Raw genomic sequence first — 27,729 nt, 5'->3', positions numbered from 1 at the left:
CAGCATATAAACTTTCAACTGGCGATGTTCGGAATGCATCAAGAGCAATACGAAGACCTTGATTATAGATGGTATCTAACATTGTAAATAAGATTTTCCTGCGGAACCATAAACAATACAACCGTAATCTAGCTTAGATCTTATTAAAGCCCTATAAAATACAAGGAAGAATATCCAACAGGGAAAGCCACGTTCACAAAACGCAGCCTCCCCAAAGACACACACGAACAACTCTTGCACACCATACACAAACATGAACACAAATGACAAAGTCTTACTGTCAAAAGACAAAATTAAACAGCAGTCATCATATCCAAAGGGTGATTAAACAATACCGAAGGCTACGAAAGCGGGAGTATTGGAACCACCCAGGCCGAAATGGCCGTGTTGAGAAAGTAAACAGTACCAATAACACGACATAAAAGTCGTGCTGAACGACCTGAGAAGATCGAAATATAACAGCCCTGATTGAATGTACGGGGAGACATTTTATGGCCGCCACACGGCACAAACAACGCTGCTGTGATAATAAAGTTGAACGTTTGTAATTAAACCTTGCGATTCGAGGTCCCAAACTAGTCTAGAATTAATCATACGTTCCAGAGTTTTACATAAACAACTAGTAAGAGCTATCGGCCTATAATTACTTGGGTTCGTGCTATCTTTTCCGGGTTTTGTATGGGAATAACAATAGCTTCTCTCCAGAGTTTGGAAAAATATCAGTTTTCCATGTAATATTGTAGATTTCAAGGAGAAGGTCTAATGATTCTTGTGGTAAGTGTTTTAAAAGTTGATAATGTATTTGATCTGGGCCAGCTGCAGTATCATGACATTTGTCTAGAGAGTCAATTAACTCTGTGATCGGAAAAGGTTTATTATAATCTTCCTCATTATTTGAATCCAAATTCAGAGGTTTGCTTTCTTTAGTTAACTTTATGTTCTGAAACCTTTGGTCATAATTATGTGAAGAAGAGTTTTTTGAAAAAGCTTCACCAAGAGAATTAGCAATGTCTTCTTTGGTAGATGCAGTAGTCTGGTCAGATCCTTTTCCACTTATTCTACGAATCATTTCCCACACTTTCGTAACCGATGACCTAGAATTAAGTTTAGAAACGTATGAATGCCATGAGTGTTTCTTTGCTTTTTTTATAGTTCTGCGAGCTTTTGCTCTAAGAACCTTAACTGATTGCAGTTTCAAATTGTCTTTTTCGGTCGAATATTAATTTTTTTTAACGGCCGCTCTACGTTTTCGAATAGCGGTCTTACAATCATCATTATTTCATGGTTTATTTTTTGATTTACCATTTTTTTGAAGTTTTTGGAATGGACTTGTCTGCAATATGTCTGATAAAATAACAGAAAACCGATCAATAGGGTCAAAAAAGTTGACGAAATTCTCCAAAGACAAATCATTTTTGCATAAAGACTGATATTGTTGCCAGTCAGCTTTATTAAATTTAAAATAAGAGGAATCAGCTGGCGTTTGCTGAACAATAATTGATAAGATAATCAGGAAATGATCACTCCCATGTAAGTCATCTAGCACCCTCCATTCGAAGTCAAGAAAAAGGCTTGGTTGACAAATTGACAAATCAAGAGAAGAGTACTGTCCTGTAGCAGGATGTAGGTATATTTTGGATTTATCATTCAGTAAGCAGAGAGCATTTCTTTCAATAAAGGTTTCAATAATTTTACCTCTAGCATTGCTATCAGAACAACCTCAGAATTCGTGGTGACCATTGAAATCTCCCATCAGAATAAACGGTTGCGGTAGTTGATTGATCAGGTTGTCAAGGTCTTCAATATTAAGTTTAAATTTAGGAGGTATATATATTGAACAAAATGTTATAGGTCGATCCATAATTACATGCAATGGAACTGACTGAATGGTAGTATTCAAAACAATTTCTCTATGCGGACGTGCATTATTTATCAAAATTGATGTGCCACCAGAAGCCTTTTCTGAACTTTTATTGATAAAGTTATACGTTGAATAATTTTTAAAGGATATGTTGTCACTTTCTTTCAAAAAGGTTTCACTTAAACCCATCAAAGAGGGATTATATTTTGTTAGAAGAAGGAGAATTTCATTATAATTAGCTTTATGTCCACGACAGTTCCACTGGATTATTTTATTCGGCATAAATATGTTCTATCACGAAACATGGTATTCACACTATTCAGTCTTCTCAGGAGAAGACATCCTAGTAATCTTTTTCTCCGTTAAAGGTTTAGGAGGTATGGCAGGAGGCTTAGACGAACGTCCATCCTCCTCGTCCTCCATATCTACATCTACTGCTAGATGTTCAAACCGGTTGTAGTGGTTAATGGTATCATTAGATCCCTTCCCCACTCCACCGGTATTTAGTTCAATTCTTTGTCTAGGTGTTTTATTTACCTTTGGCAATGATGAAGTACTTGGTGAATTGTTAGATACATTGCTTGTTCGTTGTTGTTGTGGCTTGTAATTAGGGGTGTTTTGTATTGCAGCTGGAGCTTTACCTTGAGAATTTTTCTGTACATTTGATTGTCCACTGGCACCAAGGGAACATATCTGTTCGCAAGGAGGAAATTGTTCTTTCTCGCTGTCGAATAGGTCATACCCGTTTGACTCATATGGGTTCCGAAGTTGGGGCTGGATTTTGAGAAACGTTCACTGAATCTGTTAGATTAAAAGCATCAATACACTGTGTTATTTTGTTAGCGACAGATTTAGTGATTGATGAATAAGTTTGTGCGAGTGATGGAAATGTAAATCTAGCATTGGCAATTTGCCTGGCTTCTGGAAATCCAATGCCTTGTGTGAACTTGAAATGAAGAACTTCCTTCGAGTTTCCACGTCTTGCAATCGCGAGACCTGGCTGAATGTGGCTCGCCGCAATTCACACAACTGTAATAGATACGTTGTTTTGTTGTTGGGGAATAGCAAAAAGGCTCTGGTTTTAGATGTTTATCAAAATAATATATCCAGAATAAAATTTAAGATGTTGTCAGGTCTAAAGATTCTAGCAAACTGATACAGAAATACAGAGGTTTAGAAATATAATTGTTTAAGCAATTACAAAGGCAGCATTTAATGACATATCAAAGAAACAAACATATTGAATCAAAAGATTTTACAGTAAGGTGTTAATGATACATGTCAATCAACATGGAAAATAAGAGACTTTGAAGAACTAATTATAAACTGAATGGAGAGATTTGGTAACAAGGTTCTAATGACAAATGTCAATCACTTTGGCCTTCCTTAACTCTTTGAAGTTTGAGACCACCCAAAATTCTATAAAATATACAAAATGTACATGTAAAAAATATATAGATGTTAATATCACATATATAACACAACGCACTGTATAATTGCACTTGTCTTCGTCATGGGAATGGCCATCTCGGCAGCACTTTGGGCAAATGTGATCACTTTTGCAGTTTCTCTCGTTGTGTCCGAACTTAAAGCAGCAGTAGCATTGAAGTGGATTAGGAATATAGGTCGTAACTTTTGTCATGAGGTATCCAACTTTTATGACTGAAGGAAGGAAGGTATGCCGAAAGTAAGAATAATAGTGTTTGTGTTAATTTCTTTCCTAATCGTTTAATTTTGATTCGTCTAACAGCTGTGACATGTTGATCAGTAAGGCCGTGCACAAATTCCGACTCCGAAACTCCAGCAAGATCAGGACAGCGGATGACCCCCTTTAAGGAATTCAGAGTGCGGTGTGCAATGCACTTACATGGCCGGTTGAAGAATGCTGTTAATTTAAGTAAATTTTGAGCATGTGCTGCTTTTTCTACTTCAACGAGCAGATCCCCTGTGCGTAACTTTTTAACGGACTTCGGAACACCAGCTACACTTTGAAGTGTTTTTTAAATTACGAATGGAGAAAGACTTGTCATTTTAAAAGTTTCATCAGTTGATTGAATTAACAGAAATCTTGGAAATGCCATGTTGGATGTATATGGTCGGTGAGAGGGATTCTCACCTTCCGTGCCATCTGAGTCTGTTTCGGTATGCAGTCGTTTGTTTTTAATTTGATTTTCCATGTTGAATTTGATAAGATTCGTCACTCGCAGCCCCCTACCGCCGCGGAGTCCAACAAGGGAACATGTAAGCAGAGCGGATATCCAGCTCAAACATGTTAGGGATACTGTAGTGATATACTCGGCCAGGTATTTTGCAATCTTGTTTATATCACCAGCTGTATTGCAAAAATGCAATAAGGGGATTCAAGGTATTGCTACTTTACCCAACCAATTGACCCTAAGCCACCGCCTCTAGGAAATAGAAATTGTAATACATATTGTCATGACGTGTTCAATACTTTTGTGTGAACGTACTATGAAAGTTGCTGAAAGCAGTAAAATGTGACGAGAGAAGGAAAGTACATTTGATTTTGTGTTACGTTAATTTGCCAAAAGAACATAATTGTGCATTGTCAAAAGGAAAGACAAAAACAGGTGCAATTTGATATGACGGATTAGAAGATGTAAGAGTAATTAAAGTGCAATTTCCCAGGGCTTGCATGACCAGCCGATTGATCGTATCAGGCCAATACGACCGCCAAAAACGTTTAGACCGAATTAGAGGCCAAAAGTTTGTGTTGGCACGCACACCCCGAAAAGGGGATGCACACATGTAAACAAGCATGCATCACCTCCCCGGAGTGCTATGGGGCACCTCAACATCCAGGACCCTCCTCTCCGGCTTACGGGCCGCCACCCACGGCAAACGGGCGGCTCCATGTTCGGGGGAGTCGTAGCCCTGTGCATGGAGATGCAGCCGGCATTTTCTACCCTCCCCCCACACACCCCCGCCGGCAAGGGGCGTCGGTGAGGGGCAAGTGATTCCACTCAGTCACGGAGGCCTCTTGTCAAGAAGTTATGTTAACAACGCGCGAGCTATCAAACATTTTCAACATATCAAATTCCCATCAAGGCGGAATATCTTTTTAAAAGATAATTCTTGTTTTTTTATAAAAAATACAGCTTGCAATGTTTCTCAGAGCGAAGTGCTCCAGCGGTAACGCTGTCTTACTGCAAATTCCGTAATAGTGAGTTCGAGCTACCACCCCTCCAACTGAAATACTAGCTTTGGGAAATTGCTTTACATCTGACACGTTAAGGAACTCGAGAAGTTTCTGAAATTCGAGCATCTCTTGTATGTAGCACTATCCACCCACTAAAAACTACTAACTGCGTATAGGCTACCAGTGACGACTATAATGAAGCTTATATACCTTTTGCAGTCTGCAATGCGAATAGCAATTGCAACACACCATATAAATGTTACACTAAGTAAAAACAAAAGAATATCAGTTTCCGGCAATTCATATTATAGATCTTTTTTTTTCATTTAAAGTTGAAGATTTTACTTTTAAGACTGGTTTGTATTTGTGATTTAAATTGCAAGCTGCAACATATTTCGCAATTTGTGATTCGGATTGCAAACTGGATTTTTATTATAGTTAAATATATATATCGAACAACGATTTGATTGCTCATGAAACAATGTATTTTAGTGCATTTCAGACATAAAACGTCTCATTTCTGCTTTGTAAAATAACTGCAAAGTGCACAATATTTTGCAGTTTGAATTGCAAACTTAATCTTCATGTGTCCACTTCAAGACATATATCGAACCGCGATTCAGTCTCTCAGAAAAATTGTATTTCAGGAATTTCAGACTTTGAAATTGTCAGTAAAATGGGCCGGTTGTCTAGCTGGAAGATGCTTGCCTGTAAATGTAGAGGTCTAGGGATCGAGATCCAGTTCAGGCACTGGAAATTTCTGAGATGATTTTGAGTGTCTACCGCCCAACTTAAGAAGCCAGTACTGGTAATTCACTATACCGGGCATGTTAAAGAATTAGACTGTCATTACAAAAGGAGTTATGCAAAGTAAGCCGCATGTGTCTGTATCTAAAAAGAAATTTACTCTCGCTTTTCCCTGGGGTTTCTTTCGCTCTGTCCCTTTGATCTGATCGCTCTATGTCTGTACTAGCAGAAGATGAATTCGAATTTCAAATCGATATTTTCTTTAAAAATCAGTTATGTTTATATGTGCTTGGTTTGTCATCCGTGATTATTGTACCGAAGACAAAGGAGGTGCGGAACAATGGGCCGAGAGCTTGGATCTCTAACGACACGGACTAGGAGAACTAGATGTATGCGGAGGTTGAACTGAGTGCTCTGTCCTGAATGTTAATGGACTGACTGAATAAAAGAAGATTAAGAGACTTTAATAATAGTATTTGTATATGAAAACTTTAACATAAACTTAAATACTTTCATTTTTATAGAAACGAGAAATGTCTTTAAAAAGACAAACTGCGTAGAGGTAATAATGTTTGACGCATGAAAAATTCAGAATTAAACAGAATGTACAGACAGAAAATATTTGGATATGAATATACGAACACATTATTCATTTGCAAATATTCCAATTAAGCAGCAAATTTAGATGATCAAGAGGTATCCTTTTAGTGATAGAAGGTCAAAAGGATTTGAAGTCCTGGGCTGATTCTGAAATAATTTCGTGTTGGGTCAGAATCCCCCATAAGTAGCCCACTAGCACAATATGTCGACCAGCGTACAATTAGTTGGACTGGAAAAGGCTAAAGCAGTTGACATGAAAATAAAATGCTAGCTTTTAAATCACTAGTGACCCCCATAACTCTAATTACTTGATTAAGTTCTGTTACAAAAAAAACCTTAAAGCAAAACTTCAGACATTTGCAGATTGGGATACCTTCAGTAAATGTTGAAATCTTTTTTATTTGGGTAAAGTTATTGGTAAATACTTACATAATATATGATGGAATAGTGATTTTTAAATTTAATTTGCACATTGTTTTTGTTTGCATAGTCATTATTTTCATGAATTTAAAAACAATTCAGCTGACCTACTGGCCTCCATTGGTGTTGTTGTTGCTTTTGTCTGCACTTGCCAGAACGAGGCTCCAGTGGGGAAAGACCCCTGGTGTCAAATTATGTAGGGAATAACTTAGTTTCGTGAAATAATAACAAAGCACTGTTAAATTTTCTGCTTCATTTTCACGAAGAACATGAATTTGCTGTGTGTGCGAAACCGCGTACAGTCCGACACCGGGTACACTTACAACCAGCCACCACTCATTCATTCATAAGCGAGGTACGCAACGGGGGAAGAAGTTTACTTTCGGTTTCCATTTAAGTTTAGGGTAACAAAACTACTAAATATGTTCCATTTAATATGTGCCTTCTGATAATCAATGTTATTTAAGACTTAATAAATGGTTTATCTTCTCAGCACGCACCCGTTCCGTGTCCCGATTACTATAAAATCTAGGTCAAAACCCATGTTATTCAGCTAATGCCGAAAGAATTTCAGCTGACCTGCTGGCCTCCATTGGTGTTGTTATTGTTTTTGTCTGCACCTGCCAGAGCAAGGCTCCAGTGGGAAAAGACTCCTGGTGTCAAATTATGTAGGGAATAACTCAGTTTCGTAAAAATAATAACAAAGAATTGTTAAATTTTCTGCTTTATTTTCACGAAGAGCATGGATTTGCCGTGTGTGCGAAACCGCGTACAGTCCTACACCGGGTACACTGATTCTACAGTTACAACCAGCCACCACTCATTCATCCATAAGCGAGGTAGCAACGGGGGAAGAAGTTTACTTTCGATTTCTCTAGCGGTGATAAATTACTAAAAAATTTAAATTAGAATATATCATTTTAGTTTAGGGTAACAAAAGTACTAAATATGTTCCATTTAATATGTGCTTTTTGATAATCAATGTCATTTAAGATTTAATAAATGGTTTATCTTCTCAGCGCGCACCTGTTCCGTGTCCCGATTACTACAGAATCTAGGTCAAAAATCCATGTTATTCAGCTAACGCTGAAAAAAAATGGTTTTGTAGCCGACTGTGATAGCCGTGATGGCACTAGAAATGATTATATTTGATTCAATCAATGATGAATTTGATTTGGAGGATTATTTGCCGGACAGGCGTTACTGCTAAAGATTACGCTACATGTATAAAAATGATAATGACAAAATAATAATTATTTAAAGAGAATAACAAGGTTATGACATATATTTAATTTTATTGGCACAAAAACATAGTTTTATATTTTGAAAGAAGGACAAAATATTGTGTCTTGCGTCTTTACAACAGTTAGAAAATGTTGTGCAAAAATAGACCTTGTGATATCAATTAACTACGGAAGCCCTGGAAGGACATTTTAGTTATTTCTTATTTGTTATTACTTATTTGTTATTACTTATTACTTATTTCTTATAACTTATTTCTTATTTGTTACGTACTTAAAACGCGGGAAAACCAACAAAATTGCGGAAGAGTCCAACTTTAGGCACCCACCACTCAGTCACAAATTCAGGCTTTCCCATGTGTACGTAGGGTGCATTTAAACGATTTTAGCATGAGTAAAGACATAGAAAATTGGGCAGTTGGTACTGTATGCGTTGGAATGGGACTTAAGTTGCTATAAAGGAGATTGTCATGAAGAGAATGAAAATTTCAAAACCATTCTTTGCCCGTTAACTTTGTGTATATATTAAGTTATTGTACTGCTGATGGCGTATGCCTTAGCAAGTTACCAGCTATACGTTGTGTCTGAACTTACTGAAGGACTGTCTCTTCGGTAATGAAGAAAATGCCATGACTATGTCCGTGAAGTTGACTGTTTATTAAAGGTATCACAAGCCATAGCATATTTGCACTCACAAGATCCAATAGTCATTCACAGGGATATAAAGCCGGAAAACATACTTGTTTCACAAAATTTCCATGCGGTAAAGTTTAGTGACATGGGTTTGAGCAAGCTCAGGTGCATGAATACTGTCATGAAACTATGGCTGGTGGGTCCTCACAGCCTGGCACTCCTGCTTACCAGGCACCCGAGGTGTTGCTGCAAAGAAACGGCTCAAATTCAACAACAAACATGTGTGGAGCCTTGTGTGTGCTTTTTTAGAAGTGATGGTGGAAGTACCTGTCTGAAACCCCTCAGAGGAACAAGTGCAGTACATATTAAACAGAATGAAATTGAAGGCAAAACCGGGTGGTTTAGATTTACTTGCAAACATTGCTGATGTTGAATATTATGGGGAAAATCAACACCAACTTGGATAAGTGGTTAAGTTACAGTGCTAGCGATAGATCACAGGCGCCTGAAATAGTTGATTGTTTTCATTGTTTGATGACCCAAATTAAAGTTACTGTTGAAACAGGCGTATAACCCCAAGAAAACAATGCCACTTATCGGTAGTAGCACTCATTTTTGAACTTAGTATGCATTGTGTTAAATAATGTTGAGTGAAATTATGATCTTGGGATGTTTCTTTTTGCTACAGATAGTGCATGATGTTATCGTCATTCTTAAAGTATATACTGGCTATGAACTTGTATGGACCTGTGACACTTTAAATTGGTAACACTATATAGAGCCTGTCAAAATGTTTTTCTGTTACATTAGTCAATGTGTTAATGGCTACGTATGTACAAGAACTAATTTAGTGTTTAATCATATTCAAGTTTATATACAGACACATAGAAGAAAGTGTTGCTCCTGTTTGGATAACTCAGAGAGAATTTTCATTCTTTCATACATAATTGTTCATTGGTTTTGTTTCTATTTTAGCTAAATAAGTGGATTTAGGAATATTTCAGGGAATCATACAGTTAAATGCTGCTTTTTAGCAATTAGTACCGGTGGGTTGTCCGGCGTCCATCGTCCGTCGTACATTACGCATCGTCCGTCATCAACATTTCATTTAGATGGCTTCTTCTCAGATATCCACCAAAATTTGTCTGTGGCATCCTTACATTGACTTCTTTCAAAAAGCAGGAAATGATTTCGTTCCACTGCACACATGGAACAGTGTTGCTAAAAATAGATAAACATTTAAATAGCTTCTTCTTGGGAACCAATGTATGCACTGTGTGCAAACTGAGTCTGTAGCATCTTTCTAACACCAGGAGATGGTTCTTGGTATTCTTCAGGACGTGAAATATTCTAAAGTACAGTGTATTCTACAGTAGACTGTAGTATACTTTAGTAACTACCGGAAGTACTGCTCAAAAATAAAATAATGCGTGTCCAGATGAGCAACTAAGTGCCTCTTAGTTCTCTTGTTGTCATTTTTGCGTTGCAACCAACTGTTTTTATCTTTCAGTGCCCAAAAGTTTAAAGTAAACATCTGTGTATACTACCTGCAACTTTAAGAAATCTTTTTTATTTACACATTTTTTCTAGTCTCTTGTATATCTTTACAGTAAAATGAAGTGTGTAGTTATATTTAGAAGATTTTATACTGTTTCACCACCACTTTATAAGTTCCCTACTGGTTGAAAATTCAGTGTTTCAGTGACTATAGGATTGCGCTTTTTCGTCCGTCCGTCCGTCCGCAATTTCGTGTCCGATCCATTAACTCTGTCATTCATCAAGGGGATTTAATATTACTTGGCACAAATGTTTCCCATGATGAGACAACGTGTCATATGCAAAACCCGGAGCCCTAGCTCAAAGGTCAAGGTCACAATTGGAGGTCAAAGGTCAACAGCTTATTTTCCTGTCCGGTTCATAGTGCTGCCATCCATAAAGGGATTTTAATATTACTTGGCACAAATGTACCCATGATAAGACAATGTGGTCTTGCACAACTTTAGATGCCTAGCTCAAAGGTCAAGGTCACACTTTGCAGTCAAATGTTAACATTGCATGAACAGGATCTTTTTCGTGTCAGGTCCATACTCTGTCATTCATCAAGGGATTATTTGGCATAAATATTCCCCATGATAATACGACATGCCGTGCGCAACAACCAAAACCCTAACTTAAAGGTCAAGATCACAGTTGGAGATCAAATGTCGATAGGGATTTTTTCCTGTCCGCTCTATAACTTTGTCATGCAAAACATAATTTATTTAAATATCAGATGGCACAAATATTCCCCCGGATGAGGCAAATTGTCATGTGCAAAACCCGTACCCGTAGCTGAAAGGTTTAGGTAATACTTAGAAGTCAAAGGCCAAAGAGCTTTTTTCCTGTCCGGTCTGTAACTCAACAATCAGTAAATGTATTTTAATATTACTTGGCACAAATGTACCCCATGATAAGGCGATGTGTCATTTGTAAACCCAGATCCCTAACTCAAAGGTCAGTGTCACACTTGTAGGTCAAAGGTCAGTATTGTTTTTTCCCCCTGTATGATCAATAACTCTGTCATCCAGGGATTTTAATATAACTTAGCACATATATTTTCCATAATGGGACAACTTCTTGTCTTACGCAACTCTATATCCCTACCTCAAAGGCCAAGGTCGCTGTCAGAGGTCAAATGTCAGTATGATTTTTTACTTTCTGGTCAATAGCTATGTCATCAATTAAGAGATTTTAATATTACTTGACTCAAATGTTCACCATAATTAGACAATGTGTCATGTGCAATACCCACACCCCTAGTGTAAAGGTCAAGGTCACACCTGAAGGTCAAGTCAACATCGATCTGTTCCTGTCCAGTCTGTAAAATATTTTTATATAAGCTCATGTGTAATATGGACCCAAATAAAATAATGGTGTATTTTCGTCAGAATTACTTCCCTTTATATGATGATTTCTTACATTTTTTTCTCATATTTTCCCACCAACTTCAAAGTAAAATGTTATCAAGATTGAAATTAAACAATTATTTATAATTATTGATGTCATGAAACAATCAACAATACTTACTACAGATTTTTGTATATGCAAATTTTAATCCAAGTGTTGTGTTATAACATATTGTATATATAGTACAATATTGTTTATACATCATTGACAGATATTAGATCATTATGTTATACTGCAGTGGAGAAAATTAGTTGCCGTCCAGTAGGGGACTTTGTATTGCATGGCAATACTTCATTCACTTGTTTAAGCTTAAATAGTGTAGTATTAAAATTTAGGGTATGTTATGTTTTATTGCCAAATCATGTTGTGACTCGAAATTGGTCAAACTGGAAGTTGTAAAGTATAAACACTTGAAAGCATAATGTATTAGCTGACATGAATATGTTAAGTAAAATTGCAGTAATTCTAAATTCCTCTTTTAGAAGCCCAGTATTATTCACATAAAATTCTATGAAGCAGGAACAAAAAACAAACTGACGTATCATAATGCTAAGCTTGCATTACAGCTGATATCATATTTGATGATTCCATTTACTAATAAATTATTTTTTTCGACTATTTGAAGAATAAGTAGAGTTATCCTACTCATCACGGCGTCGGAATCACACCTTGGTTAAGTTTCTCGTACCAGTCCACATTTTGACAAAACGTTCTGAGATAAAGCTTTGAAACTTCCAACACTTGTGTACCATCACCATGTCCAGTTTGAGGCATGAGTACATAACTCCATCAACTCCACCAAGGATTTTGGCTGAATAATGGCCCCTTTTAACTTACAAATCTTGGTAAAGTTTTTCGTACCAGTTCATATTATGTGTAAACTGTTTGACATATGGCTTTGAAACTTATATCACTTGTTTATTATAACAGTCTTTATTTGTAGGCAAGAGTACATAGCTCTGTCAACTATTTTGTTTTAATAATGGCCTTTTTGGACTTGGAAATTGGTACAATTTTCGTACAAGCCCAGGTTTTGTCAAAACTATTTGACATGTGGCTTTGAAACTTTGAACACTTGTTTATCATCATGATTTCCATCTGTAGACAAGAGTACACAACTCTGTAAAGTATTTTGGCTGGATTATGACCCTTTTTGGACCTGGAAATTTGCTCAATTTTCGTACAGGTCAACGTTTTGTCAAAACACTCTTTTATCGTCATGATCTCCATACGTAGGCAATATTATATAGCTCTGTCAACTAATTTGGCTGCATTATGGCCAGTTTTGGAATTGGAAATCAGTTAAAGTTTTCACACCATTCCAAATTTTGCCAAACTTGTTTGTCATATGGCTTTAAATTTTTTTACCACGTTTTACAAGCATAGTCTACATATGTAGGCAATACTACAAGGACAGTGATGGCCCTCTTTGACAAAGAAATTAGTTAAGTTTGGCATACCATTTCATAATTTGTCTAAACAGTACAGACGTACTGATGAAAGCTGATTCTTGATTAAACCGAGATAATTAAGCTTTTAGCTGGCAGTCATTTTTGACGATTTACGAAACACTAATGGCATACAAAAGTCTTGATAAACAGGGGTTTACAGTCGTAGAATCATGTGGCTTGAAGTTGCACCCAGTAATAATGGCCCATCTGTTGTTGCAAAGTACTATATGGACTGTTTAAATCACGTTCAATGTGCTCCACGAATTTTACGAGCAGACATGGGGACAGAAAACAGTTTCCTGAATTTTTTGCAGCCGTATTTTAGGTTAAATTGATACAACCAGAGGATAGAAGCATTTTGGGGGAATTCCTCCGAAACATGCCAAATAACTCTTTACGAACTAGGGCCTCAGCTTTTGTAAACCAAAGGACGCACCTGCAATATACTCCGTGCCAAAACATTATTCAGAAGCCCCCACTCATCCCCTCCCCCCCCCTCCCTCAGAGTGTTTAAGGACGCGGACTGGCCAAAATATTCTTTTGTCTAAACTATCTAAAGTTTTCATAAAAATAAGAATGAATAATGAGTAAGGCAATGGTATCCATATACTATTTATGATATTTTAAAAAAAATTGACACATACGAAATAAAATGTTTTATGAATATGAATTTGCTCTGAAAATGAGGTTTGGTTTTACTTGTCAACCGAGGCTTACTCTGTTAGTTATGCCTACCTCAATTCACTGTAAATCATATCTAATGCATAAGATTGTATTTTGCGAGGTGTATTAATTAGACGGTTAATAATTATAAAACACACTTCAATAACTCATACATTGCGGCTTCCATCCTCGCTGAGAGGCGGCATCACGCCCAAGTAATATGTAAAACAACTCCAGGTTTTCAAGTTTAAGAATCGGACTTAAGAATGAATCAAATGGCCTCATAATAGTAAAAATGAAAAAGTATACTGAAGAAATAAACAATAAAAATAACAACGGAATTATAATACATATTTATTTGGCAAAAATAAAAATATGTAAAAGAAATAAGAGGGTAGGGTAGGTATCTATTGGAACTTAAATTGTATTGGAAGATACAAGAGACGGAATGTAACGTAAACACCTGACAAATGCAGTAAAATTAAATAAATATGACATTTTTTGTTTAGACTAGAAAAACACTGAACTCTCCAACTCTGTGCCCTTGTATATGTGTAATCTTAAAAGGCGGATGGAATCAGCACATTTCGTATGTGATTTGGTAGAGCACAAGCTAGGCAGAAATAAGTTGAGACAATGTTAGCTTTTAAAAAAGCTAGAAAGCAGCTCGGTTCGTTCTTTTTATTAGGTAAGAGGTGGACATGTACACAGCATATGCACTAAACCGTTGTGAAGAAATCGGTACCTGAATATGTATGTGTATGCTTTATAAGGAAAGACAAAGCATTAATATGAATATCTGACTAATATTGGTTGTTTCAACAATTTGTCTTGAGTTCTCTGGATCGTGTCGGGCCTAATTTTTCCCGGAAAACTTCAGTGTAACGAGTTAGTCTAAAAACACGAAAGACTCGAAACGAAACGAAAAGAGCCCGAGTTACTCAGTTCTGCACCGCGTATTGGCTCATGATCAGGCATTAGTGATGTTACTTATGTCATGTTTATCTAGAAAAGTAAATCAGTTGTGTCCTAAATTAGAAAGTTTTATGTTGCATGTGGCTCCCTATCAGTACCTTCAGTGCTTTGATCTTATGACGTCTCTTTTCGTTTCAAAGACATATTTGCGTTACTATACTTATGGGGTATTTATGTTTTGTGGGCCCGATTTCTATTGGTTACGTTGCAAAACGTAATATTTGGTCTCCTTTTTTTTTTTGTTTAATTGATACGATGAAACTGGAATCCAGGTTGGTCCTAATTTTCGGAACGTTCGGAGTTCTAGGTACGTGTGTTCATGTTGTTTTCTCACTAAATTCATAACGTAATACCCGCTCGCTGAGGCGAGCCGTCTTGACATTTTACGGACCGTGCAGATAATAAAAGTCAGTAGAAACGAGTTTAGCCGAAAGGAAGCCTATAACTGAAAATCCTTACTCCACTGAACAGTGTACAATCTGCATTCCATGAATAGCTGAGGAAAATGACGAATATGTTTAAGCAACCTCGTTTCGAGTAGAGATCAGGCAAAATATCTTAACAGTTGCATAATGAACAATACAGTAAATTCAGTATATTACGATGATTTATGCATGTATTGTGTGAATAATATAATGAACATGTAAATGACGACGTAATAACTACTCAATGCGTACGTTTGTAATAAACTGCACCTGTGAACTTAAACAGTAACGCATATAAAATATATTTAATACTCTGCATAAAAAAAACAATATGTGCCATACCGCGTATAAACCTTCCAGCTGAGTCAACACATAAACAATACAAAGCAAAGTGCTTTTTGTAGATATTAGTGACACCTTAATGACAATGTTATATAACCGTTCACTCATGCTTCCTTCCCTTTAATTATAAGGTTTCGGCATTCTGCGATCCATACAGGAAGTCATGTGCTCGTTCGAGTTACGTTGAAGGCCGAAGAATGCCGAAATAACATTCTGCAATACGTGATAGCACGGAAATTGCCGAATGTTATTACGGGTACACAACCTTCCTTAAACAATATTTCTGCAGCAATTTATCTGTTTCTGCATATATTTATACGTGTAGAATTATAATTTATTATAATCCTGTATAAATATTTGAAAAGTTCAGCTTGTATTTCACAAGTAAATATGAACAGGCAAAAAAAAATCCGTATTGTACCTTTTGTATTGTATGTTACCGGACTACTTTCATTACAGTGCATGACCTGACACAGTCCTATAAACAGCGCCCATAAAAACAGCACTAAGTTCTATTTTAGCATCGATAAACATTAAAGATTTCGTTCAATAACCAAACGTCAAAAAAAAATGTGGAGGTATATAATAAAAGGGTCATTATAACAGTAGCTAGATCTGGGATTTTCACAATTCGGCTCTCGTGGACTATTGCAAGGTCAGATCCGATCTGGCAAAAATCCACTCGAGCCGAATACAGCATCCCAGATCAAGCTACTATTATCATAAAAATTACCCTATTGTATTTCATTTATTCTTTCTTCGCCAACATATAAAAATGTCTACGTTGATCACAAAATTGGTACAGCTCGTTTCAAACAGACATTTACCTCAATAGATAAATATAGGAGTTGGTAGGTAATTGGTACGCACAATAAAGGTGTCTCATAAGCCAAATTAACTGGCCCTTTCAATAGGGGTGACACTATAATAAACAAGACCTTTACCTTTTATAGATTTCTCTAAAGAAAACATCTAATATGAACTGAAAAGATGTCAATGACACAGGTTAAATTGTTAAAAAATACGATAACAACAATATAAGAGCAATATATACATGAGCGAAATTATATAACTTTTAACAAGATTAAAGTATGTATGTGTAAATCAGTGTTTAGTCATACAACATCAGTACACTCAAAAACAGAAACAATTCTCAGTATAAAGCACCGAAAGATACACAAATTGACTGACAGACAAATAATGTTAATAACATTTTCAGATAACATCAGTAATGTTATATGGACTAGCAAAGGGTTTATCTCCCTTTGTCATAGCGAAAACAAATGTTAACAGAGAGATCTTTGCTACCAGAGTAATCTCTCTTCTTTTTGTGTAACAGTATAAGCTTTGATTATAGTGTCCTTGTCTCTATTTCAAGGATAAAATCCGTTCACAGTTCAATTCGAATCGGTCTTTCCGGTTCCGGTCTAAGAACCATGGTTACCATTTCCTGTTCATCCGGCAAAATTATCACAATTTCTTCTTCCTTGGTTTTCATGCATGGCAAGAAAAGCACACTCAAAGTGTAACAACGTTCCCAGTAAGAAAAGTCCAACCCCAGATAAAACGAGGCGTCGTAGTTCCTTGTGCTCTGAAACACCGCACCTATAAAAGTAAAGGTAAAATATTATTTTGCGGGGACTATGAATTGTGTAAATTAATTGTAATGCAAAAGCAATATACTGTAAAATTATTTAATTTCCTTGGTAAGAAATTTCATGGTTTCGGTAAAAAAAAATTTCACTGTAATTACAATATGTTGCCTTCAAATTTCGAAGACAAAATTAATAGAAATATTGCTTGTTCGTTGGGAAAAAGTCGAATATTGCGTAACTGCGAAATTCACAAAAATTATATCCCTTACGACAATTCATTACTAAAAGATCAATGACAAAACAAGTGAATGAAGTACTGCCATGCATTGCGATGCAATACATAGTCTCTTACTGGAAGGCAACTAATTTTTTCTAATGCAGTAAAGCATAATGATCTGATATGATTCTGTCAATATCACAGACTAGACATGAAAAGGTCAAGGTTGACTGTATGTGTCGACACGTCGTCTTATTATGAGGTACATTTGTGCAAAGTAATATTAAAATCCCTTTAAGGATTGTTGAGTTACAGACCGGACAGGAAAAATCCCTGTTGACATTTGACCTAAAAGTACGACCTTCATCTCTAAGCTAGGGGTCCGGATTTTACACATGACACGTCGACTCAGCATGGGGAACATTTGTGCCAAATAATTATAAAATCCCTTGATGAATGACAAAGTTATGAACCGGACACGAAATGGTGGAAATTTTTACGAACGGACCTTTACTGGGTATTTCTTTTGTTATAAAGAACCCAACGAACAACAAAAAGTACCCAATTAGCAGTATGGAATAAATAGAATTCACTGTTACCTATTGTCCTCAGTACCCAACAAATGTTCTCTTGTTTGCTCGGACAGACGGAATCACGGACGAACGGGCAGACGGTTGGACGGACGGGAAAGCGCAATCCTATAGTCCTTGAAACTGATTTCCAATATAACATAAGAATTAGTTGACAGCTGATAAATTATGTATACACAATATTACAGGCAGGACCTTAACCGTGTGTATGGGGAAGGATTCTGACTGTTTGATAGATCGCTCCTTGACTGAATGTTTGCTACTTCATACCCTTTAAGCGCTGTAGGTAAAATATAACCTTTGGCCTTGAAGAAGAAAAGACGTTTACTAAATAGCAAATGAAACACGTGTAATTACATCTGTAAGCTGTATGCTGCATATCTACACTGCAATGTTAATTGTGAATCTAGTACTGAAAGACTTCACGACAATAGAATGCCTGTATAAGTGTGTAAGTATTCTGAGATACACAGGTCATATGTTTTATGGACTCGTTGTTCATTTTGTACTTCAACGAAAATGTAAATTTTCAACAAAAAAGATCAAAGGTACATTTTAAGCTAACAGTCTGTCCTACCACTTATTTAAAAACGTGTTTTTTACTGCTTAGCGACTGTTAACAGTCCGAAAGCTATTGTCAATTGACAGCATTATGCGTATAGCTAAATATGAAAAAAAAACAAAAACAAAAGATCTGAAAGTGCTACTACTTCAGTTGCTATGGAACATGCAATTTGTAAATTTGTATATGGAAAAGTCCTCAGAGAAGTTTAGCGTCTTTAAGCAAGACAGCAGGATTGCATATTACAAAGTCATATCTAGATTTGTTTTAAAAAGCTCTTGAACCCTGAAATATGGTACGAAAGATTCTATTTTGCTGGTGGTAGGTGTTCAAAGTACGACGATCCTAATCGTGCCACTAGGGAACCTCGGACCTGAATTATCTTGTTACCTGCACAACGTCATGTGACCTACTACAAGTCTATAAAGTTTTTAAAAAATCCTTCTGTCAGATATGGAGAAGTAGTGTTCACAAGGTTAGGCCTATTTAATATGATGGCAAAATTTTAAAGTTGAATTATCTCCTCTTGGGAACCACAGACCTGGATTATCTTCAGGTGATGTACAACAAGCCTGTGAAGTTTCATCAAAATCCTTCTGTTAATATAGGGGGAGTAGTGTTCACAAGCATTGTGGACAGGCAGACAGACGGATAGACAGACGAACGGGCGGACAAGGTGACTCCAATATACCCCCTTTAAACTTTGACGGTGTCAAAATGAATATTGTAAGTTAAAAGTACCGATTTATCTTCGCTAAAGCTGGACTCCTCCATTTTGTTGGTATTCCCGCGTTTACAGTATAAACAAATAAGTCATAAGAAATAAGTAACAAGAAATAAGTAATAACAAATAAGTAATAACAAATAGGTCATAAGAAGTAACTAAAATGTCCCTCCAGGGCTTCCGTAGTTAACCTCCCTTCCTGAAATTCCTCCCCAAGTGATTTTTGTACAATATAATTTTCGGAAAGTATATAGTTGGAAATATTATTCAAGGAAATCTGCTAATTATGTAAACACCGTCTATACATTCAGATGTTATGTTAACATCATTTATACATTCACATGATATGTTAACATCGCTTATACACTCGGATGATATATTGACATCGTCTTAATATTCAGATAATGAAAACATAGTCTATACACTCAGATAAATGAAGTTAGCATCGCCAATTCATTCAGATGATTTATACACTCAGATCATGTTAACAACGCCTATTCACTCAGATGAGATGTTAACATAGCCTATACACTCAGATGATGTAAACATCGCCTAAACACTCAGATGATGTAAACATCGCCTATACACTCAGATGATGTTAACATCTGCTATACACTAAGATGTTATATACACTCAGACAATGTTAAGATCGGCTATACACTCAGATGAGATGTTAACATCGCCTATACATTCAGATGATGTAAACATCGCCAATACACAGATGATGGTAACATCGCCTATACACTCAGATGATGTAAACATCGCCTATACACTCAGATGATGTAAACATCGCCTATACACTCAGATGATGTTAACATCGGCTATACACTCAGATGTTATATACACTCAGATGAATGATGTTAGCATCGCCTTTTCACTCAGACGGTATATACACTCAGATGATGTAAACATCGCCTATACACTCAGATGATATAAACATCTCCTATGCACTCAGATGATATAAACATCGCCTGTACACTCAGATGAGATGTTACCATCGCTTATACACTCAGATGATTTAAACATCGCCTATACACTCAGATGATGTTAACATCGGCTATACCTTCAGATGTTATATACACTCAGATGAATGATGTTAGCATCGCCTATTCACTCAGACGATATATATACTCAGATCATGTTAACATCGCCTATTCACTCAGATGAGATGTTAACATCGCCTATACACTCAGATGATGTAAACATCGCCTATACACTCAGATGATGTAAACATCGCCTATACACTCAGATGATGTTAACATCGGCTATACACTCAGATGGTATATACACTCAGATGAATGATGTTAGCATCGCCTATTCACTCAGACGATATATACACTAAGATCATGTTAACATCGTCTATGCACTCAGATGAGATGTTAACATCGCCTATACATTCAGATGATGTAAACATCGCCTGTACACAGATGATGTTAACTTCGCCTATCTCAGATGAGATGTTAGCGTCGCCTATACACTCAGATGATGTTAACATCGCCTACACATTCAGATGAGATCTTAACATCACCTATTCACTCAGACAATGCGTTATCATCACTTTAACACTCACTACATCGCCTATTCACTCAGATAGTATGATAACATCGCTTTTACAATCAGGTGATGCTGACGTCGCATGATACCTTCGGGTGATGTTATTGTTGTGATTAATGAACTTTTCTGATTTCACGAAATATTTGTAATATAAATATAGAATATCTAATGATTTTTATACGTATAAATTGTTAAATTTGTAGCCGAATAAGAAGCAAAATGCAGATAACATCATACATGCTGTTTCATGAATATGAGCATTACTGTGGTTTATTTACACATCTTTCCTGTTTCAGGGATTTATCTGACGGGGACAGATTTTATTTGCAACTGCCTGCTTCTTTGGAACATTATGGTTGTTTTATCCTCTGTTTTGTGTAAATATGCCTTATGTACACATCCATATATACATTCTTGTAGTGTTTGTTTTATGAGAAGTGCTGTTATCGATTAAGACAACTTAGATTTTAATACACGGCAAATAGTATTCGACGTTGTTATTTTATAGAAACACTTTCAAATTGTTGTTAATATTCGCATTGTTATTTGTCTCAATCTGGTGGTATTGGCCAGAGGTCGAATACCAGTACAACTGGCAGAGGGCATATAATACAGTAAGCGTAAATTTTCATACTGGCCCTGATTTTCTAATACTGGCTCAGCTGAGTCTGGTATTGGATCAATCTGTTTCATATGATATACACAATTTATCTAACATTGTGTCCGATATTGCACTGTTGAATAATAAAATAACTTATACTGTCTCATGTCAAATACCTGTACTTGTATGACGATACCTAATAATAAACAATTACGGGAAAATAAGAATCAAGAAATTATATTCCGACCTGGGGCAGGATTCGGACAAAACAGAGATCTATACAACACGTTTTATGTATGTCTTTGAAACCAATATAATGAATGCTAAAGCGACGTTAAGAGTTTATATACAGTGCATATCTTACATTTTAAGAACACACCAGAACAGAATATACATTTTAAGGACTAGTACACCATGACGAAAATGAGATATACAATGATAGTTTTATGTTTGTTTACAGCGAGTCAGATTTGAGTTTATAATTATATAATTTGTGAACAAGGCAATGATTATCTATAAGAGTTGATGTTATCTGCTAGCGGAATACTGGATACAACTTTACTCGATGCTGCCACATTTCAAGTAAACTAAAGTCTGTTCCCCCTATTGCGTTTACCTCGTTTCTGAATTTTCAGTATCGGTAAAATCGTCCAAAAAACCATATTTATATACCATACATCAATATCTCTAGACCTTTTTTCATTTTTTCAATAAAGTGTATTTTAAAGATATAATCTTGGATTTTTCTTTTTTCCCCATAGACCGTAATGCTATATGACGTTACGCCGACTTTCCAATATGGCGGCGCCCGTAGCGCAATAAACTAGGGGTCAACTCAAAATTAAAACGCCCGAGTTAATATTTGAAAAGACTGTTTTTGTTATCATAATATGTTAATTCTTGGGGAAATTCAGGTCAGGCCACCTCAACATGAAAATAAATAAATAAATAAATAAGAAAATAGAAAGAAATAAATACAAAAGAACAAGGACATTCTAAAAAGAAAAACAAATGTGCGTGCGAACGTCTCGATATTTTAGTAACACATGGGCATTTTCCTTATATCATGTTTTCTGTCGTTGAAAGAAAATTATATATAACTTGACTTCAGTGGATGTCACCTAAATAGATATTACCTCTCGGAAGTATCTTTATGGATTTAATTAATAAAAGTGAAAACTAAACTTCGGAGTCCGTCAGGATATTCCCTTTCAACACGTAGCATTACTGAATTTGAACGGACAGGGCAAGGAAAAAAACTATTTTAAACAAAAAAGGGTTAGATGTCTACAACTCGAAATATTTGCGTTAAAATAAATTCATACATACAAAAACCATCGTGACCGTTTAGAATTACAAATATTGGGTTTTCCTAAATAATCTTGTTAATATTTCTGTATTTTTAAGTTATATTTAGGACCCAGATCTAACAAAGAAATATCAGTTTATGTAAATGTTCCACTGAAACACCAAATTTTAAGCTCTGGCCAGTGAGTATTCGGAAAACATACAGAAAAATAATAACTTAAAAATATTTTTTTCTTTAAGACTCCATAATTATGTTGCATGTAAAATCCTTTAGTCACCACTGTGGATAAAAAATGTAGAACGGACCATAACCTCTTTTTCAAAGGTAACAATTTAACGTTTTGTATTGTTATTATTAAAATAACATTTAATAGCAACATTGGTTAATCATATCCATTTCGATCCGTATCTTGCACATGTTTGTCCTCGAAAACGGAGAGTATATGAGCTTGTAAGACTACGAGATGTACAGGGATATATCAAACATTGTTCTGCTGGCAAATAATTTTTTGTCCGCCAGGATAAGTGAAAAGTCTTTTTGTGATTCAACTTGACGTCCTTTTTGAAGTTTAACGCATAATCAAAATATTAATATTTCCACAAGAAAATTTTCATAAACATATAGTCACCGTCGTACAGAAACGAAATTCATTCACGCTCAGAATCGCACATTTTCATTTGGTAAACTTACAGAATAATTCAAGATTACGTTCTATAATAAAATCAGAATCGTTTCTGTTGATAAAAAACCATGACGGCAACATGAAATTTTATGCTAATGAACCGGAGGAGCGCAATATAAACATGTGCAGTTTTCCCGCCAAAATTAGGAACGGATAACATAAAACACATAACAAGTACATATACATAGAGATATTAATTCCCGGGAACTGCACGGCAAAAAGCCTGTATGATTATTTGACATACATTTTGCATGAGCAAAACTGTCCTTTTTAATCATCTTCAGCCCGATTTAGGCCCCCGACGTGCATGCTTTTATTTCGGTTTAGGTTTCGGCGTATATATGAAAACCTTCGTCAGCTATAAAGCATTCTATTTTTTTTCAGGTTCAGGTTTGGTATGCATAGTTATGTTAAAGCTCTCTCTCTCTCTCAAAGTTCATTACATTAGATCAGTATGATTTTAAAATCTTTGGACTATTTGCGTTGCATCAAATTCTTATGTAAATGCTCTCTCAAATGGACTTTTCTGTTACTTCTATGGAAAAACCTCTTGTTTTTTAAATTATAAGTGCGGGGAACGACGGGGAGTGGTGGCGGGGGGGGGGGGGGGGGGGGCGCAAACAAAATACATGCTGTACACTATATTTGTGGTTGTCCTTCAGGTCCTGCTGCTTCTACGCCTATGTTACACTTTCTGCTTATCATTTTGGACATTCTATTATATTTTCTTCGATCGCGCGCCTCGTCACGTGCCAATTATGATACACGTGTGAGCACAGGCCGAAAAAAAAAAGAATTATTAATCGGTCTCCGTGGACTTTATCAACAAGACTTTGTGCCAGAGACAATAATTAATCTGTGCTCGTTTAATCCAGCAGAAAACTGAAGTGACGTAACACTTGCGACGACAGAAATGTACGATATATAAAAATAATGAACATGAACAAAGTGAAAATATCAAACCTTTGTTAAAAACCCTGACTGGCAGTTTCAAGAATAATGTAAGACTAAAGTAAAACTTTAACGGAAAAAAGTTTCAGCTCACATTACCGTTAATCATTCATGAATGATTTGAAAATAGTATTTGAATGTTTAGATCTGTTTCTGGACATCGTTGCTCCGGTGGACAATAAAAGTTGATAAAATGATAGTTCGGGGATATATTTCATAACTGAAATCGGCGGTTATAAATAACAATATTCTACGCTCTATGACTTCTCTCTGAGTCAAATATAAATCTGACATAATAATTATAATAATAATGATGATAATAATAATTTAATAAACAAAGAGAATGTGTTCGCGATCCGATTTCGCTTTTAAAGAAATCTAAATTAGCAGCCTTCGGATCAAAAGTAAGTCACAGGTTTTAAAAAAAATGCTTTCATATAGGCCTAAACAGCAAAATTATAATTAAAAAAAAACAGATAGGTTGATGAAATGATAAGCAATTAAGCATTTTTTAAACATATATTTCAAAAAGTAAAGTTTAATTCTAGCGTAATGTACGTCAACATGTCTATCTTCTATCGGCTGATTGTGTATCTACACCTGTGTAATTCTTCCCTAGTGCGCCTCGAATAAATCTGCATATTGCCAGCAATACTACGTCATTTATCTTATACGTCATAAGTTTCTTTCGGAGAAAAAGAAGCATTACACAACCGGGACTCGATATGGCGAATATTGTGTTTTGAAAACTGAAAATTGTGAAAGAAATTGAATATGTGGCGGACTGTTAATACTTCAGTAAGGATGCTAAAATACAGGTTATCTTTGAACCATGCGTTTGGAAATGATGTTAAATTGAACAAGTCATCGTTTCAAGGGCATGGTGCGATTGATGCCTGAATTTCATCGATGTGTAAAAGAGCTTGTTTGTTTACAATTGATTCACTGAGGACTGGATAGAGCTACAGAGGACTTGGAAGATTTTTGGAGTGTTTACACTTTTGATAGGTTAAAAGTGAGTCAATTTACATTTTTGTTAAATCTAAATAACATATTTTTAAACACAAAATTTCAGTTCACTCAATGCATTTACATGTAGGGAATTGTAAACGAAATGAGTTTTGAGTCGCTCCCGATTAAATTCACGTGAATTTTCCCGTTATACTTAAATTTAGAGAGCAAACTCCAATGGCGACAAGAAATTACAATGGGAGACTGCCGTTGAAAATATAAATTTGTCATTTATTTGGATATTTGGCAAAGCAGAAAAAATCGTTAAATTTCTCGAGGGTGACTTTTTTTTAGTTTATCAAACCATGTTTACTTTGCCGGTAAGTGTCGTAGTTTTGTCATATGACACCAAAGTTGGGGTAAACCTTTGGAATGGAACAGACTTTAGACATATATTCCTTACTGAACAGAATAGTAGAAAACGTTCATTTTATGTTTCAACAAGGTCATATGATTCTAAATTGTTAAAAGATCCTAGATGTCAGTAGAAGAATCAAAGTTGTAACTACACTTCCTCCGAGACTGACACCTGAAATAGAAAAAAGATAAATGTGTAGTTTTAGTTAATATATAAGAAGCTCTACAACAATATAAGGGTAAGAACTTGATACAGTGTACTTTATAGCCATGTTGCTACATATCCGATAAATTCAAAAACATATCCTACGGCCCGTTAAACACTTTTAAGTCTTAAGAGTCGTTGTAATTATATTTTCTGTATTCTTTACTTTATAACAAAGGGTGCGTGTGTGTGGTGGGGGGTAGTGGGGAAAGGTGGGGGTGAGGCGAATTGTCTAGCATACACCATTGCCTCTCATGAAAAGATTCAATAAAACTGAGTTTGCTATTTCTTATTTCGTTGCATTCTATCACATATATTTTATTATAAATGAAACAGATAGACAGTGTTAAAATCTGTCTGTACGTAACAAATGTTGTTAAAGATCAGCTTTAATTTAATGCCTACAGTGCTATCCCTAAATGATTCCAATGTCTATTAACTAGTACCGACAGCAGTAACATTCGAAAGACCTAGTTCTGAAGTAAACATAAGTTAGTTTTTCAATTAAATCATTTCATATCCGATAATGATGATTCCAATCCAAACGATTTGTTGTATGACCGCAGCCATAAAGCTCAGAGCATTTTGAGTTCTTCTTATAACTGCTATCTAAAAATCAAACACAATGGCATCACGAGGATTTGAAAAATTAAATACTCAGTAAGTAAGCTACTTTGTACGTATTTGTTGTACCCTGATAAACCGAATAGAAACACCTATCCCCATACAGAACATACATGTACACCCAATGATACCATATTTCATTAATATATAATATGAACCAAACACTATAATTGTCTGTTAAAAAGGTATTCGTTAATAATTGATATAAACATTATTTCAATGATATATTACAATGGTATTCGGTATAAAGAGAAATATATATACACCAGAACAATTACGGCAAAGTGATTAGCAGATGCCACAACAAGTCCACTAACCCAAATAAGCTTAGTTTCGATGCTGCTTTATATGTACACCCGAACTGTACTACACATTCGTACTGGTTCAACATTTGCATCTACAATCAAATCTCTGAAAGCATGTCTCACAAATCAGCAGTGACACTTTAGTCTTTTTAACTGATTGGGACAAGAGAAGCTATATATACTTTCTGTGAAAGTTAACTAGGTCTCGCGGATACCATGAATTTAAAGGGATAGTGTGCATTAAAATCAAATACAGAACAGTTGACTTTTCCGTGCTTGTTATTTTATATGGGAATAATCAATCCCAAATACTACCTGTACTATAGCCGGTAGCGTATCTCTCACATATGTACGAGAGTTTGATACTACAGTTACGTTGGTGCATAGTTGCAGCATAATTAAGCATTCCGCAGTTGTCTCCCTTCTTTGTACTTGGTTCGCCGGCCCAGTCACTGAAAGATAATATTGTTTCGTTGTAAATAAATGAATTGTTGCGAGATTGTACAGTTGGTTTTTATTTGAAAATGACTAATACAAATTGTATGTGACTGCATTTACAAAGTATATTATTTGAAATGAATTTTGACTTTTATCAGTAAACCAAGCTGTATTGCTGAATTTGTTACATCAGCCATGCTTCTTTATACGCGTTAACTAACTGAACTTGTATAAAGTATAGAAAACTCGCGACAGTACTGGACTGGCCAATCTCTTTCATATTCATATTTAAAAAACAATTAGAAAGAAACGAGGGCACTGTACATGTATCAATTTTGTTGAAGTAGCTAAAAAGTCAGAGCACAACTTACACAAGAGTCGGGTCAAACAACGGACCGGAACTAAATGCCCAGAATCCCTCAGTCTGTACGTCATTCAAAGACGTGTGCCAGCCTCTAACGTTGTCTGACATGGACTTCACATGCGAAAGGATGAATGCCTGAAAAAAGCCAAGATTTCACTGCATGTTCATAGGAACCC

General features: G+C 35.8%; 1 protein-coding gene across 1 annotated transcript in view; it reads right to left on the bottom strand.

Moving 5' to 3' along the window:
- The window catches only part of LOC123546456 (macrophage mannose receptor 1-like), a 79,350-nt gene that overhangs the window by 21,821 nt on the left and 29,800 nt on the right, over positions 1-27,729 (bottom strand). Inside the window, exons 12-15 of the mRNA XM_053550398.1 lie at positions 27,561-27,688; positions 27,067-27,203; positions 25,770-25,789; positions 2,399-2,635 (exon numbers count right to left, since the gene is read on the bottom strand). Coding sequence (XP_053406373.1) covers positions 2,399-2,635; positions 25,770-25,789; positions 27,067-27,203; positions 27,561-27,688 — 522 coding nt within the window. The remainder of the gene's footprint in view (positions 1-2,398; positions 2,636-25,769; positions 25,790-27,066; positions 27,204-27,560; positions 27,689-27,729) is intronic.

This window comes from Mercenaria mercenaria, chromosome 9 (genome assembly GCF_021730395.1).
Source record: "Mercenaria mercenaria strain notata chromosome 9, MADL_Memer_1, whole genome shotgun sequence".
Taxonomy (NCBI): Eukaryota; Metazoa; Mollusca; class Bivalvia; order Venerida; family Veneridae; genus Mercenaria; species Mercenaria mercenaria.
Note: the sequence above shows the minus strand (reverse complement) of the source record. Positions and strands in the feature narration are given on the sequence as shown.